Source organism: Scyliorhinus canicula, chromosome 10 (assembly GCF_902713615.1).
Source record: "Scyliorhinus canicula chromosome 10, sScyCan1.1, whole genome shotgun sequence".
Lineage (NCBI taxonomy): Eukaryota > Metazoa > Chordata > Chondrichthyes > Carcharhiniformes > Scyliorhinidae > Scyliorhinus > Scyliorhinus canicula.
The window spans coordinates 10,311,020-10,327,621 of record NC_052155.1 but is presented as its reverse complement, the minus strand read 5'-3'; the positions used below and the strand labels follow the sequence as shown (position 1 = coordinate 10,327,621).

Sequence of the window (16,602 nt, the reverse complement as noted above, 5' to 3'; positions counted from 1 at the left end):
TGGAAATCTGCCGTCCTTACCCGGTCCGACCTACATGCGGCCCCAGAACAGCAACATGGTTATCTCAACTCTCGAGGCTAACTGGGGGCGAGCAGCTATTGCTGGCCTTGCCAGCAACGCCCACAGACAAACTTTTTAAGACCTGGTCTCGACCACCTGTTTGCAATGTCACGAGATGCTTTGAAGAAACTTACGATGCGTGCATATTAATTTGCTAAATTTATTTGAACAAATCAACTTAGAAATTCATTGCATTTTAACAAACTTTAGAACATGTAAACATACTTGCTATGTTTCTGAAACAGGTATAAATACATTTGTTTAACTTTAGTAATCAAGGTAATTACGAAAGCACAACAAATACCACGTCATAACCAATTAAGGCAGGTTACTGGGAGCATAATGACACTCATTATTTAAACTTTGCAAAACCTTAGCAATCTGGTGTCACCAAACTAAGTAACAGTCATGACACAGTAGATTAGTGGACTAAGTACCATTAGTATCAGCTCATTTAAACTTTTATGCTCCATTTTCTTCACTGCAGCATGAACATTTTACAACCGTTCAAAAACAATAATCATGGCTTACGATGATCAGGTTAACTCAAGTAGGTGGTGTAAAATACCATGGTCCTCATCAATAAGAATGTACATTTGGTAAAGTTATTAAACAATGCACATGGCATAGCATGCACCAGTCATTCTTAACAATACTCAGATGCCAACACTGCAAAGTAGAAAGTGGAATCTTTACCTGCAGGGCTGTCTATGGTCGAGGTTCTAACCAGACTGTTTCAGTTTAATGATTTGCGTTTTTCTTTTAACAATTGTGCTTTAAACTCCTGACCGCTATCTATTAACTTTTGATTTCAAGTATTCCCATTTGTTCTTATCCAATTCAATTTTTCTTCCCCCTCTGCCTTAGCCTTCTTAACTGTGATAAGTTGTGTGAGAACGCGAGAATGGAGACCCACGCACCAAGTGATTGCTATCCGTCAGGTTTAAGCTGCTTGGCAAAGTCAAGTGGCCGACTACTGAATGGTGTCAACTCCCACGCCACTCTTTTTGGGAAGGGGGGGGGGCATATTTTTGGCAGAACCATAACTGCAGGTTAGACGAGGCCCACTTTAATCAGCAGAGGAATGGCATCTCGAGATTGACTTTTTTTTTTAAAAAAAAGAACAGCTGTCCAGTTTGCAGCATCTTTCCAATGTTAATTGGCGCTAAACATCTTCCCTCCATACGCAACTGTTAATTTCTCCCGGCCCACCCACCCTCCCATCGTTATGAATCAGCAATTAATGATTCTTAGAAAAATGTAATTTCCCTTTAAGTTATCTAAACACCTTTCTCTCTATACACTACAGGTTAAGGCAGTAAAATGTCATTCCTGATATAAATTGTAATTCTGTCCACAAATATTAAAGCTATTTAAATGTTTTATTCCCCCCCCCCCCCCCCCCCCCCCCCGCTTTATGCTCAACCCTATACTGTTTGAACACCATGCGATCCACATTTAATTGTATATTTTTCTAAAGAGATGTGCTGACTGCAATTCAGAGTGTCTCCCCTTCCTTCCCCCAAAAACCGCGGCTTCTTCACTGCTCTGAAACCTCAGCTTGGGGTGTGGGCGGGGGCGGTGCGTAAAATAGAAAAGCACCACGCTCCCGAGAAATTACTCTTCATTCAGCCCAGCTTCCGAATTTAAAAGTCAACTTTTAGTCATGAATCTCTCGTGTGCAGCTGATGGTCGCAATGTTATGATTTGGTTCCGCACAGATTTTTCCCCCCCAAACCCTTAACAAACAATTGAAGAAACGACGGGAAAAAAAAATCACACGTTTCCTAGTGTCAACAAACGTAGGCCCAGCGTCGATGTGGCTGTAGACAGCATCAGTGTGTTTCACTTGAAGTTTGTTACATGGTATCAAATCAAGTTTGCTCATGCGCATTGCAATAAGTTTTAATAAAAATTACAGTCAAATTTTCTTCTATAAAATTCTGTACATTTTCACAAATTATTGCATAAACAGATTTTTTTTTTCTTCAAGATCATTTTGCATAACAGCTGACCACTGAATACAAAAAAAAAAGCTCATGTTTCCCTTCTGGCTTTCTTCTTCTTCTTGACCTGCTTCGGTGACTCCCAGCTCTCTTCAGGTTTTGCTGGAACAGAGAAAACACAAGGTTGAGACACGGGGCACAGCCAGTCGTGGTTATTATACACGTGCTTGATCGTCAGAAGGACGAGCGGCATATTCTCCATAAGTGGAAGTCACTGGGGAAGCAGCAACTTGGTACATCAACTCCATTCTCCCACCCTACTCCCATATTCCTCAAGTTCCCAAAGTCACGCTAAGACAGTGGAATTGTTTTAATCTGTGTTGCCCAACATAGCAAAAAAAAAAAAGGTTTGATGTACTTGTCTGGTATGATCTTTGAACATCTCCTAGTTTCTCCTGGTCGCATTCAGACCAGATTTACCATGTCTTTTCCGAGCAATAATGACAGCCTCATCATTTCTGACCGTCAATTCTCTTTCCAGTGTTTTCCACACAATTCATAAATTACTTTATTCCAATTATTATGAGGTTAGAATCCCTGCAGTGCAGAAGACCATTTGGCCCTTTGAGTCGGCACTGATGCTTCTAAAGAGTACTCTGCCCAAGTCCACTATCCCATCAACCCTGCCCTACCTCCGTAACGAAGCTTGCACATCCCTAGACACTAAGGGGCAATTTAGCCTGACCAAGTCACCTAACCTGCGCATCTTTGGGCTGTGGGAATAAACCAGAGCATACGGAGGAAACCCACACAGACACGGGGAGAAAGTGCAAACTCCATAAGACAGTCCGGAATTGAACCCTTGCACTGAGGCAAAAATGGTAAGCACTGTGCCGCGTAACTGGTCTTTTGAACTCTTGTGTTTTGGATTTTTGCTGCATTCTGCATCTCTGCGTTTAGACACTATTAATCCTGCTGTTGGTTCAACACTGACATGTCCATTTAATTCAGTCTTAACTGTCATTAACCTTTTAGCGTCACTTGGGGGGGGGGGGGGGTCTCAGTCCTTTCTGTGGCAAATTTAGATTTGGAAATTCTGGAAACACTTTCTGCATTTGTATTTTTTTTTCGTTCCTCGAGTTAGTTCATCAATACCTTTTCTGCCATCAGTTTTGTTTCTTAACTGGATCACAGACAAGCCTCAGAGGAACCATTCCTGAACAGTGGCATTCCGTCCAAGATTGTAGATAAACATTGTCCACTATATCGCTTCCCAATATAAAATCTGCAGTTTAATAGATAACTTAAAACAACGCCAGCAACAATAGACTCCTTTACCAGAGCACAATATAATTTCACTCTATTACATAGGTACACACTTCCCATCAATGTCCCTTACCAATATATCTTTATTCAGTGAACTATATGAGAAGGCTAAATCTTTTGCTAACGATAAGCTAAACCCGTGTGCCACAGAATGACTCTCTCTTTAGATTCTTCCTTGGGCAAAACACAAGTTACTTTCCCTTCACATCTCTATCCACACCCACTATAACAACATGAGAAGCAATGGGTCTCTCTCAAGCTTCACTTTTTAACACAGACCTTTCCAGAAATTTCAGCTCTTTACACTACCGCCACTGATTTAGGTTTCAACCTCCAACAATTTGCCTTCACATGTCCAATTTTACGACAGTGAGAACATGGGTCGTTTTGACTCACCCTCATCTTCTTGACTGCCTTGAATTTACTCATTTGTTCTTACTATCCCCTTCGTCATAGCTGTGTATTTTTGTGGACTTTATTATTTATTCCAGCCTCTTTCACCACATCATCTAAGCCAGGGGTGGGCAAACTTTTCCGTGCAAGGGCCGCATTCAGAAATTCACAATTCACAAAGGGCCGCATAGTATATTAAGTAAAATAATTACGTCACCCGGTTATGATTCTGGGCGCCTCATATAGAACATAGAACAGTACAGCACAGAACAGGCCCTTCGGCCCTCGACGTTGTGCCAAGCAATGATCACCCTACTCAAGTCAACGTATCCACCCTATACCAGTAAGTAACCCAACAGCCCCCCCCACCCATTAACCTTTAAAAAAAAAAAATTTTTTTTTAAATAAAAAAAAAAAAAAATTTTTTTTTTTTTTTTTTTAATGACTTGGTGGGCCGCAGAAATGCCTTTGGCGGGCCGCATGCGGCCCGCGGGCCGTAGTTTGCCCACCCCTGATCTAAGCTTTTGTTTTCCCAGGGAAAACTGCTTCACTTCCATACTCTTTGAAACTCTTTTCTCTTTCTTGCTAACATCCCTTTCTGGAGTTCAATTTCAAGCTTTTGCATTTCCATTTATTTTCTATATTTCTATATCAAGCTGCTATATCTGTTACTGAATTCTAGCCAACTCCACTGAATTGCTATCAGGATTAACGTTTCCTTTTTCCAATTCATATAATTTACATAGAATTTACAGTGCAGGAGGCCATTCGGCCCATCAAGTCTTCACCGGCCTTTACAAAGAGCACCCTACTGAAGCCCATGTATCTACCCTATCCCTGTAACCCAGTAACCGACCACTCAACATTTTTTGGACACTAAGGGCAATTTAGCATGGCCAATCCACCTAACCTGCACATCTTTGGACTGTGGGAGGAAACCGGAGAAGCCAGAGGAAACCCACGCAGACACAGGGAGAACGTGCAGACTCCGCACAGACAGTGACCCAAGCCGGGAATTGAACCTGGGACCCTGCAGCTGTGAAGCAACTACGCTAACCACTGTGCTACTGTGCTGTCCAATTCCAAGAGTGGTGCTTAAAAAAAAAATCGACTTTTGCTTTTATAGTCCTTGCTTTTAACTCTAACTTCAACTTTGGTGCTAATGCTATTAACCTAACCTTTGGGGATAAATCTTCCCTCTCCGGAAAGGTTCTAGTAACTGATATCGCCACAACGCCATAACTGCTTCTCAATAAATACAACCATTGTGAAACATTGTTAGGTTAAACCTTGGACAATATCCCAGGGTACCTTGTGTTAGTCTGTAGATTTGAGCTTCAACTTTGATACAGCCCTGTTTGGGGCCATTAACATCTATGAGTGCTTTGTTTTAACTAATGAAACTACACCATTAGATTTCACTTAAAAAAAAGTAAAACACAAACTCTATTGTATAAATTTTGTTTTAACAAATCAATCACTATTTATGGTTGATAATTACATGTTTATGTACTCATTTAAATATTACTTCCCCCAAGAATTTTCTTATTAGGCATATCAATCTTAAAAGTTATTTATTTCACCAGTCAAAAGAATGCCACAGTCCTGAGAATAGTTGGATCGGAGGGCAAATTCTCCAGAGGTAAAACTTCAATTTATCCTCTCAACTGAAGATGCCTCGGTCCCTGGTTCTGGTTACTTTTTTCAATTCTTTCCAGCTAATTTAGCAGATTACTTTCTTTGCCACAAGAGCCTATTAGAATCATAGAATTTACAGTGCAGAAGGAGGCCTTTTGGCCCATCAAGTCTGCACCTAGGAAAGAGCACCCTACCCAAGGTCCACACCTCCACCCTATCCACATAACCCAGCAACCCCACCCAACACTAAGGGCCATTTTGGACACTATGGGCAATTGATCATGGCCAATCCACCTAACCCGCACATCGTTGGACTGAGAGAGGAAACCCATGCAGACACGGGGAGGATGTGCAGACTCCGCACAGACAGTGACCCAAGCCGGGAAACGAACCTGGGACCCTGGAGCTGTGAAGCAATTGTGCTATCCACAATGCTACCGTGCTGTCCCTGTAGATTCTTCCATTAGTTTCAAACTAGGTCACCTTCCAGCGTCTGCTCCCTCACAAAATTCAAACCGAGGTTAAGCCTCATCCGCATTCCACAATCCGTGAAGAATTAAGGTTTTTTCCACTCTGCTTACTGCTGATCCAACTGTCATTTTCATGAGAAAATGGCAATGCCTCTCTCAGAGTCCACTTGCCAAACAATCAGCACTCCCATCTCATCTCGGATTAATTGCTGCTCCCTTTACATTTGGTATTCTTGTGAATTGACCTGATGAGTGCAAGTTGAAAAGATTTGACAATATGTGCCTTTTTCAGCAACCAACTACTGCTTCTTTCTTCGGCAGCACAGGCGCTCATCAAGTTACAATCTCAACTTCAAACTTGCGGCACTGCAAAAAAAAAACTAATCTTTTCCAATAGTCAACATTCAGATAAAAGGTAAAGTCGCTACAGAAGAGTAACCTCACTACATGCACAAGAGGGTGAAAGGAGGCCCTTTGCTGATGACTGAATTCAGTAAATATCAAATAATTCATATCCTTTTGAGTTGTTTATTAATTCAGGAATGGCCACTATGGACTGGAATTAGAATGCAAGGACATTGCCCCATTTGAAAACACATATACACGTTGAAAACGCACGGTTGCACAGTGGATAGCACTGCCGTCTCACAACTCCAGAGTCCCGGGTTCAATTTGGCCTCGGGTGACCGTCTGTGTGGAGTTGGCACTTTCTCCCCGTGTCTGCGTGGGTTTCCTCCGGGTGCTCCGGTTTTCTCCCACAGTCCAAAGTGCAGGTTAGGTGGATTGACCATCTTAAAACTGCCCCTTAGTGTCCAAAAGGTTAGGTGGATTTACAAAGATGGGGTGGAGTTGTGGGCTTAAGTATGTGCTCTTTACAAGGGCCGGCGCAGACTCTATGGGCCGAATGGCCCCCTTCTGCACTGCAAATTCTATGAATTCTATGAAGAACCAGGAGACCGCAATCTGTCCCTTTGAGCCTGCTCCACCATTCAATAAAACCATGGGCTGCTCTGATGACACGTTTCATCCCCATCTTTGTGCTGCCCCATAGCCCTCAGCTTCCTGCCTATAAACAATGTCTAACTTGAATATATTCAATGACCCACAGCTACCCACAGGAAGGCAATTCCAAACTGAACTCTGCGTAGATGTAGCTTTGCATTTATGGCAGAAGATTCCACATTTGAAGATGAATTTGTAGGTCGACATTAATGGTGAATGCAATTGTTTATCTTTCCTTCCCCCGTGCTTTTCAGAGAGTAGAGAATAAACAAAGGGTACATTTGTTCGGCCGCTATCAGACCTCTGGTACTTATCCAAGAGAGTATGTATCTGTAATTACCCAACAATGAATACCTTCATTAATCACCTTAGCCGGTACCGAGTTAAACCTTTGCCTTTGATGTCAAGGGCAGTCCCACCCATCTATGGCATTCAGTGTCTATGTTTGGAAGGAAGCTGCAATAAGCTTACTATATAGTTGGTGGTCTGTCGGTGCAATAGATGGACGATCGGAAATAGTAGGTTTGAATCATATTTACCATATATATTTAAATCTCTATTTCTTCATGCTACAACATGAAGTTGTAGCTTAATGTACCTTGTGATGTGTTTGATCTTCATAAAAGCAAACATGCACACACACACTCAGATAGATTTAAAATACTGACCTTGTGAGGGAGGCAGGTTATTCGGTTTAGTGGCAGAGACAGATGATTCTGTCTCGGATAGTGTGTCTGGCACTTGGGAAGTGATATCCTGGGAAGAATTTTCCACAATTACGGCTGGCTCTTCAGTAATTTCTACCGGCGGTGCCTCTTCAACCTGTGAGGAAACAAGCAAAATCATTTAAAAAAAAAGAGAGAGGCTCAAGATTTAAATCTCCCTTTCCAACCCAAACAATTCTGGAATCGAAAGCTGGAAATGCCGAACGTTTCATCGAGCCCAAAATGTTCACCCATCTTTCTCCTTCAACAACCTGCAATCAGTGTAGCAAATGTAGAGAAATCTGCCCTGGCACTTCAGAGGCTTGAAGATAGAGTTTGAGACGGGGAGGGGTTGGTAAAGGAGGAGGTGCTGCAATGTAATGCTTGGTCAAATTGATAGATAGGAGGGGAAGGGAATGACAGAACTCAGGGCCAAAGGCCTGCTGAAGGCGCAGTTACTAAACCCAGATAAAAGAATGCAAGATGTAGAAGAGGCAAAAGTTTGAATAACTTGCAGGGCGTAAAGCTGAAGCAAGTTAGAGATAAGGATCAGCAAAGTGTTGGGAGATGTTCACAATTAGAAGAATTTACATTTGAGGCATGAGGGTGGGGTGATATTGGTGAATGCACCATGTGACATCTCATACTCACCATACAAGAGAACAGAGTCGAGTCAGCTCGTGACAAAGGTGCCTGCATCTCCCAGACCCGACAGAGGAGATGGTTCTCCACGTCATGGTTGTGCAGTGACCTCTCGTGTTGCTGAGCACATGGAGGATGACAGCTTCGTCTCAACTCCCAGATCACCCTCATTCCACAGTCTAGCATGGTGGGCAGATGGTGTGACCATGGACCTCTTGCTTCCCACCTCGTCCTAACAAGAGCCTTCCCCTTCCCGAATTCCTGGCTTTCAGACACCCAAGAAATGCTGCCTGCCCAGACCCAGCAGCCCGTGGGGGAAGGGAGAGCAGAACAGCACAGCACTGCAGAGGAGGCCCGCACTTATCGTGGTGCCCAGCAAAGAGTTGGGGATCAGCACGCGCATGTGGCACAAATGGCCGTAGAAAAGGCGGCAGTAGAGGGCAGTTAGTTTGCTTGCTCCCCAGACAAGTACAGGTGACACAGTTGGGGACCTGGATGGCATGGTATGCAGGGGAACACTGAACGGGCATGCACACCAAGATGCTGGGTGGAGTGGTTGATCCGACAGCCTCTTTCCATCGTCAAGGAATCTCGTTCAAATTCCAGATATCTAACACATGGTTTTGGGGAGTCAGTCAGAAGGGTGAGTTACTTGCTGCAGGTCCTGCGCTGTCCTATTTTGGTTTCGTGGCTACACATCAATGCTCCAGGTACAATCTAACCAGGGTTTTGTGTAGCTGAAACATGACTTCGACCCACTTGGAGTCTAATTCTCTCGATAGAAAGGCCTGCATTCCGGTAGCCTTTCTGGTTATTTTCAGCACCATTTCAGGACATTTTAATGAGTTATTTACCTGGACTCCTCTTTTTACTATTTACCCTCATTTTAGGTCCAAAGCAGATGACCAAACATTTGCTTAAACTGAAATCCATTTGCCACATTTTGTCCCATTTGCGTAAATCTATAAACATCTTTGTAATTTTATGCCTCCAATTTGTGTCTTCAGCAAATATGGATACGGGGCTTCCAATCCCATCATCAAAGTCTCATTGAATGGAAGAACAGGTTTGATGGGCTGAATGGCCTACTCCGGTTCCAATGGTAACTTCTGAGTCTGCCATTTATTAAACATTGACACACTTACCTCAGCTGGTTCACTAGTGCATATTGTTTCGACAGGTGGAGCAGTCTCCCTTTCGGGCTGGTCTGGTACAACAAGCTGCTCCTGCCCTCCACTAATGGCTTCTTTCTCTTGCTCCTCGGCCTCCTTTTACAGAAATCAGAAAACATTTAAACTATAAGACTCTTAAAACCCAAGGAGAGGATTTCTTCATTGTCAAAGGCTATGGCAGCTAGCGATGTTTTCTAAACTCTGCACACATTTAAGGATTGCCCCTTTAGAATCAGTCGTGCCTCAATCTCACATAATATTCCTTCCCGATGCTGTTAGGGAGGGAGTTCCAGGATGCACTGCAAATTGCAGATCGTACACCCTGAAGCCAGTGCATGGCTAGAGGTGGGGACAGAGAATGTCTGAAGGTGCTGGGTGGGGTGCCAATCAAGCAGGATGTTGTGTCCTGGATGGTGTTGAGCTTGTCGAGTTAGAACCATCGAAGCCCTACAGTGCAGAAGGGGGCCATTCGGCCCATCGGATCTGCACCGACCCTCTGAAAGTGCACCCTACTTAGGCCCACTCCCAGGCCTATCCGCATAACCCCATCTAACCTACGCATCTTTGGACTGTGGGAGGAAACTGGAGCACCCGGAGAAAACCCACGCGGACACGGGGAGAAAGTGCAAACTCCACACAGTCACCCGAGGCCGGAACTGAACCCGAGTCCCTGGCGCTGTGCGCAGCAGTGCTAACCACTGTGCCACCATGCCATCCACGTTGGAGCTGCATTCATCCAGGCAAGTGGAAAGTATTCCATCACTTGTGCCTTGATGGACAGGCTTTGGGAAGTCAGGAAGCGAGTTACTCGGTGTAGTGTTAGCTTAGAGATGTGCTCAACTTCGGGAGTGGGGTCTGACTACACATGACACTTGAGGGTTAAAAATACTAACACACAGTTAAACCAATATGCATCATCCATGACATTGCTTATTCAAATCAAATTATCGGATCACTTACTTTAAGCCCAGAATTTCCAAATTACTAAATCATTTATATTGTTTCATTCAATTTTTCCAGCTGCAAAAAGACCCTGGAAGTGTCGGCAGGTGTGTACTTTACATGGGCAGCTTGGGAGATCATTCTGGTTACTAAACAAAACATCTGTATCAAATCCACAACACCCTGGGAACTATTAAGGCCGAGCACGGTGCCTGCTCCAGGAGCAACCGCAGGCTCTGTGTGATGCCATGGATGGGATCACATCTTGGTATCAGTGGGGCTGCACTATTGCCAACAAGCTGCGACTGTATGCAAACCCATAGCATTCCATTGCGTCATGTTCAGAAAACTAATAAAGCCATGCAACAAAACACATCATGGTGATCTTCAAATATAAATTAAACTTCATTGCAATTTGGAGAGATTCTTGATAAGCAAGGGGGTGACGATCGGGCAGGGGGTTGATGCAGATTAGGTTATTATCCAATCAGCCATGGTCTTATTAAATGGCAGACCAGGTTAGAGGGGCTGAATGGCCTACTCCTGCTCTGTATTTAGGATGTTCTACCCCGTCGAGCCCTGTAAGAATTTTGTATGTTTCAATGAGATCACCTAAACTCTAGAGAATACAGATCCAGTCTCCTCAACCTCTCCTCTTAGGACAATCTCAACATCCAAGGAACCCGTCTGACGAACCTCAATGGCACGTACATCCTTCCTTGGGTAAGGAGGTCAAAACTGCCGTCTCACAAAAGGTTTGAGGCCATTCTCGGGCAGTTTGAAATGTAATTTCCCTGCAGATTGGTCGTTCTACTGTTTTCTCACTTGTTTCCAGTTTATAACCCCCTTTCTGTTTCTGTCGTTGAAGCTTCTGGGACATCCTCTTTCTCCAGTTCTGCAGTTTCCTTAACTCTCCTACTTTCCTCTCTTTTCTGAACACTTTGTATGTAACATCCAGTCCTTCCCTTGCTTGAGCCCAGGTCGCTGTTATCACAACATCATACTTCCACAATGCAATCTGCGCCTGTAACTCCCCATTCTTATTTACTGTACTTCGTGCCTTCACACACATGCACAATAACCCCGATTTAGAGGTCATGGAAGGCTGCGACTAGCGGCGTTCCACAGGGATCAGTTTTGGGACCTTTGTTGTTTGTCGTGTATATAAATGATTTGGAAGAAAATGTAGCTGGTCTGATTAGTAAGTTTGCAGAAGACAGAAAAATTGGTGGAGTTGCGGATAATGAAGAGGATTGTCAGAGGATACAGCAGGATTTAAACTGGTTGGAGTCTTGGGCGGAGAAATGGCAGATGGAGTTTAATCCGGACAAGTGTGAGGTAATGCAATTTGGAAGGTCCAATCCATATAGGAATTACACAATAAATGGTAGAACTCTTGCAAGTACTGACAGGCAGAGAAATCTGGGCGTGCACATCCACCAATCACCGAAAGTGGCAATGCATGTGGATAAGGTGATCAAGAAGGCATACGGCATGCTGGCCTTCATCGGTCAGGGCATTGAACATAAAAATTGGCAAGTCACGTTGCAGTTTTACAGGATCTTAGTTAGGCCTCATTTGGAATAGTGGTACAATTCTGGTCACCACAGCACCAGAAGGATGTAGATGCTTTGGAGAGGGTACAGAAGCGGTTTACTAGGATGTTGCCTGGTATGGAGGGAATTAGCTATGAGGAGAGGTTAGATAAACTTGGTCTGTTTTCACTAGAACGACGGAGGTTGAGAGGCGACCTGATAGAGGTCTAGTGGCATGGACAGAGTGGATAGTCAGATGCTCTTTCCTAGGCTGGGAGAGTCAAGTACTAGGGGACATAGGTTTAAAGTGCATGGGGGAAAAATTAGAACAGATGTGCGAGGCAAGTTAGTTTTTTTTTTATTTACAGAGGGTGGTAAAGATATGGAACTCGCTGCCCAGGGAGGTGGTGGGAGCAGGTACGATAGCGGCATTTAAGGAGCATCTAGACAGATATATGAATATGGCGGGAATGGAAGGATACGGACTCCGTAAGTGCAGACGGCTTTCGTTTAGGCAGATACCACGGTCGGCGCAGGCTTGGGGGGCCGAAGGGCCTGCTCCTGCGCTGTATTGTTCTTATTACTTTCTCCCATACTCCTATTTTACCTATTAATTTACTATTCTCCATACTAGTACTTTCTATCCCTCCTGGTATTTTGTGCATCCTGGTATTCCTCTATGATATTACCTCTTGGCTCCAACATCCCTGCTGGGTTAGTTTAAAGTCCTCCCTACAGCACTAGCAAAACGCCCCGCAAAGAATTCAATGCCAGCTCTGTTCAGGTGCAAGCCATCCGGCCTATACAGGTGCCATCTCCCCCAGAGCCAGTCCCAAGAATCTAAAGCTCTCCCTCCTGCACCATCTTTCCAGCAACGCATTCATCTGCCTCATCTTCCTATTTCTATACTCACTTTCACGTGGCACTGGGAGTAATCCAGAGATTACGGAGGCCTTTTTTGAGGTCATTGACATACTACATTTGAGGTCTTGCTCACTAATTTTCTACTTAGCTCCCTAAACGTTGATTGCAGGACCCACCCCTCTTCCTACCCAAGCCATTGGTACTGACGTGAACCACGACCGTTGATAGTTCACCCTCCCCCAGAGGAATGTCCTGCAGCCCCTGTATGACATCCTTGACCCTGGCACTGGGGAGGCAACATACCATCCTGGAGTCACGTCTTCAGGCACAGAAACACCTGTCTGTCTCCCTAACTAAGGAGACCCCTCTCACTTTGCTCTTCCCATCTTCTTCCTCTCCTCTTACACAGCTGAGCCGCTCATGGTACCACAAGCCTGGCTCGACGGCACTCCTCTCTGGGACCAGCAGCCTCACCAGCTTCCAAACCGGAGAACCAATTTCTGAGCGGGATCCCAGAGGACTCCTGCGCTATCTACCCAGGTCTCTTTGTTACAATCCCAGTTATGACCCCAGTTATAGGGGCTGGTTTAGCACACAGCTAAATCGCTGGCTTTGAAAGCAGACCAAGGCAGGCCAGCAGCACGGTTCAATTCCCGTACCAGCCTCCCCGAACAGGCGCTGAAATGTGGTGACTAGGTGCTTTTCACAGTAACTTCATTTGAAGCCTACTCATGACAATAAGCAATTTTCTTTTTCATGTGACTGCAGAATGAGAAGATTCAGAATGGAATCAAAATTCAAAAGACCCTCAACTTTTGTTTTATAAAATGTGGAGTACCAGAGTTACAGGACCTATAATTAGTTTTAACCAAGAAAAAACAACATTTATTAAACATGGAATAATTGGATTAAATTACAATACTCCTTTAATGAAATGAAATGAAAATGGCTTATTGTCACAAGTAGGCTTCAAATGAAGTTACTGTGAAAAGCACCTAGTCGCCACATTCCGGCACCTGCTCGGGGAGGCTGGTTTACTCCCCTCTTAGCTTAACAAATACACATAGGTTTAAAGATCAACATGGTTAGCAAAGTACATCTCTTTAAGCTACACTTGTCATTCCAATTCTCAAATACAGTCAAACTACCCTGTGGTTTATCCTGTTCGGTTTTGCAACCTTCCCACCTCGATGCAAATTACCGACTCTGCCGAGTGAATTCTAGTTCCAAATAATTTAGTCACTTCCAACATTTTCCCAAAACATCTCAAGTGTTATATGATGCGGCTCGTGCATCCACAACTCATCGTCAAAACCACCTCCATTATATTGCCCAAGGCCAGGCAGCGTTTATGCAGAGGGAGAGAAATAGAGCTGATGTTTCAGGCCAATGACGGGCCGCCTCCATGAAACACGCGTCGGGTTGTGTGGAAAATTCCCCCCTCACTGTTTGTGTGACTGGCTGGTACGCAATCTCAGTTGGTAGCTTTGTACACAATCAAAACTTTTGCCTCTTCTCTGTGGCTTTGCCATTTGTAAAACCGGCACCAATTTCAGGCCCAAACCTAACTGGTTGAACACTCTTGAGCTTCTGTCCAAAAAGACAGGTCATCGCTCGAGGCATTTCACAGCATCGTGTAGCACAGAGGAGGCCACCTGCACCCTTGACCATGTAATGGCGCTTTGAGTTATCCAGTTAATTACACTACTGCCGTTCTTTCCCCATAGCCCTGCAATCTTTTCCCCATCAAAAATATTTATCCGATTCCCTTTTGAAAGATAGGGCTGGATCTGCTTCCACCAGTGCTTACTTGTACAGGAGCAATGGCATCATCAACCTTTTTCTTCTTCTTTTTCTTCTTCTTTGATTTGTTGTTTGTCGAACCTTGCAAAGCAGAGTCCACTTTCTCTTTCTCTTCATCCGACAGCTATAAATGGGAAATACCAGCTTTATTTCAAAAACATTTTGCAACTTTTCCACCACTACAACGGAGTCCTCTGCAAACACTAAACCTTACTAAAGGTCATGAGGGAGGACCATTATATTTGTAGGTCAGGACTGAAGATCCATAAAATAGGAGTGTGAAGAGCTGCATTACGTAATAATAATAATCTTTATTCGTGTCACAAGTAGGCTTACATTAACACGGCAATGAAGTTACCGTGAAAAGCCCCTTGTCGCCACATTCCGGTGCCTGTTCGGGTACACAGAGGAGAATTCAGAATGTCCAATTCACCTGACAAGCATGTCTTTCGGGACTTGTAGGAGGAAACTGGAGCACCCAGAGGACACCCACACAGACAAAGGGAGAAGGTGCAGACTCCGCACAGACAGTCACCCAAGCCGGGAATCGAACCCAGTACCCTGGTGCTATGAATAGTGCTAAACATTGTGCTACTGTATCGCCCTACTGTGCTACAGTGTCCTGGAATCAAAGCTTTCCTCACACTACAACTTAATAAAAATGATTCTAATTTTGCATGTATTACTTCAAACTCATCCATTTAAAGTTATCAACTTATATTGTCTGGGGGCAGCACGGTAGCATAGTGGTTAGCACTTTTGCTTCACAGCGCCAGGGTAACAGGTTCAATTCCCGTCTTGGGTCGCTGTCTGTGCGGGCCTGCGTGGGTTTTCTCCGGGTGTTCCGCTTTCCTCCCTCAAGTCCCGAAATACGTGCTTGTTCGGTGAATTGGACATTTTGAATTCTCCCTCAGTGAACCCAAACAGGCGCCGGAATGTGGCGACTAGGGGATTTTCACAGTAACCTCATTGTAGTCTTTTATTTTTTTTAAATTTAGAATACCCAATTCATTTTTTCCCAATTAAGGGGCAATTTTAGCGTGGCCAATCCACCTACCCTGCACATCTTTTGGGTTGTGGGGGCGAAACCCACGCAAACACGGGGAGAATGTACAAATCCACACGGACAGTGACCCAAAGCAGGGATCGAACCTGGGACCTCAGCGCCGTGAGGCCACAGTGCTAACCCACTGCTCATTGCAGTGTTAAAGTAAACCTACCTGTGACACTAATAAAGAAAAAAAATAAATCCTGCACGCAGAAGGTAATTCAGCCCATCATTCCTGTGCTAGCCTTTTGATGGACCAGTCAGCCGCACTGCCTCTGGTCTTTTCCCACAGCCTTCCAATTTTTTTTTATTTTTTAAAAAACTTAATACGGTAAGATTAATTTAAATTTAGAAAGTTATTATTCAAACTGCTTTCACCATTCTTTCAAGAAGTTAATTCCAGATCAAAGCAACGTGGTGATTAAAAAAAAAAACAATTCTCATCATCCCTAGCTTTTTTTTGGCCCAATTTTCTTTTTGTGAAGTTAGTGCCGATTTTCAGGCGGTAGCTAATATTGTTATCCAGCCTTCTGTAGAACTCGGCTATTTTCAGATTTCCAGAATCAGGAGGGAGCTTCTTCCCTCGGCTCATATCACCCAACATCCCAGTGGAAAACGCTGCTAACTGATTTCTTTTTAGCCTCAGGTGCCATCTGGGAGGTGGCCTCATAACGTGAGCATAGGGCAGATACTCGAGAGTCAAAAGTTACTGAAGGTCTCCAAACTCAGGTGGCGCCCAAGTGGCAGCTGGAACCATTAAGGACACCAATCTCAAATACTCCAGCGGTGCCAGTCACCGACAGCCTGTGCTGCTTATGACAGCTGAGCAACTCTCCACTGAATACAAGAACCCAAAATAGCAAATCTCTATGGCAAAGAGAGATCAAAATACTGTAAGTAAATATCAAAACACCTCTGTGATAGGACTGATGGCAATGTTCTTGGTGGTTTTGAAGGGGGGTGTCAAATACTGAAAAAAAAAACTATCAACCCTCTTCCCCATCTGGTTCTTTAATCCAATTTTTAATCATTTGTTTGTAGTTAATAGCTGCTCATA

General features: G+C 44.1%; 1 protein-coding gene across 2 annotated transcripts in view; it reads right to left on the bottom strand.

The window, feature by feature from the left end:
* Positions 1 to 206: 206 nt before the first annotated feature.
* LOC119972221 (protein LYRIC-like) overlaps positions 207 to 16,602 on the bottom strand; it is a 79,919-nt gene continuing 63,523 nt past the window's right edge. For both annotated transcript variants that reach the window (XM_038808591.1, XM_038808592.1), the window contains exons 9-12: positions 14,505 to 14,621; positions 9,327 to 9,449; positions 7,504 to 7,657; positions 207 to 2,168 (exon numbers count right to left, since the gene is read on the bottom strand). In XM_038808591.1, coding sequence (XP_038664519.1) covers positions 2,098 to 2,168; positions 7,504 to 7,657; positions 9,327 to 9,449; positions 14,505 to 14,621 — 465 coding nt within the window. In that variant the 3' untranslated portion in view covers positions 207 to 2,097. The remainder of the gene's footprint in view (positions 2,169 to 7,503; positions 7,658 to 9,326; positions 9,450 to 14,504; positions 14,622 to 16,602) is intronic.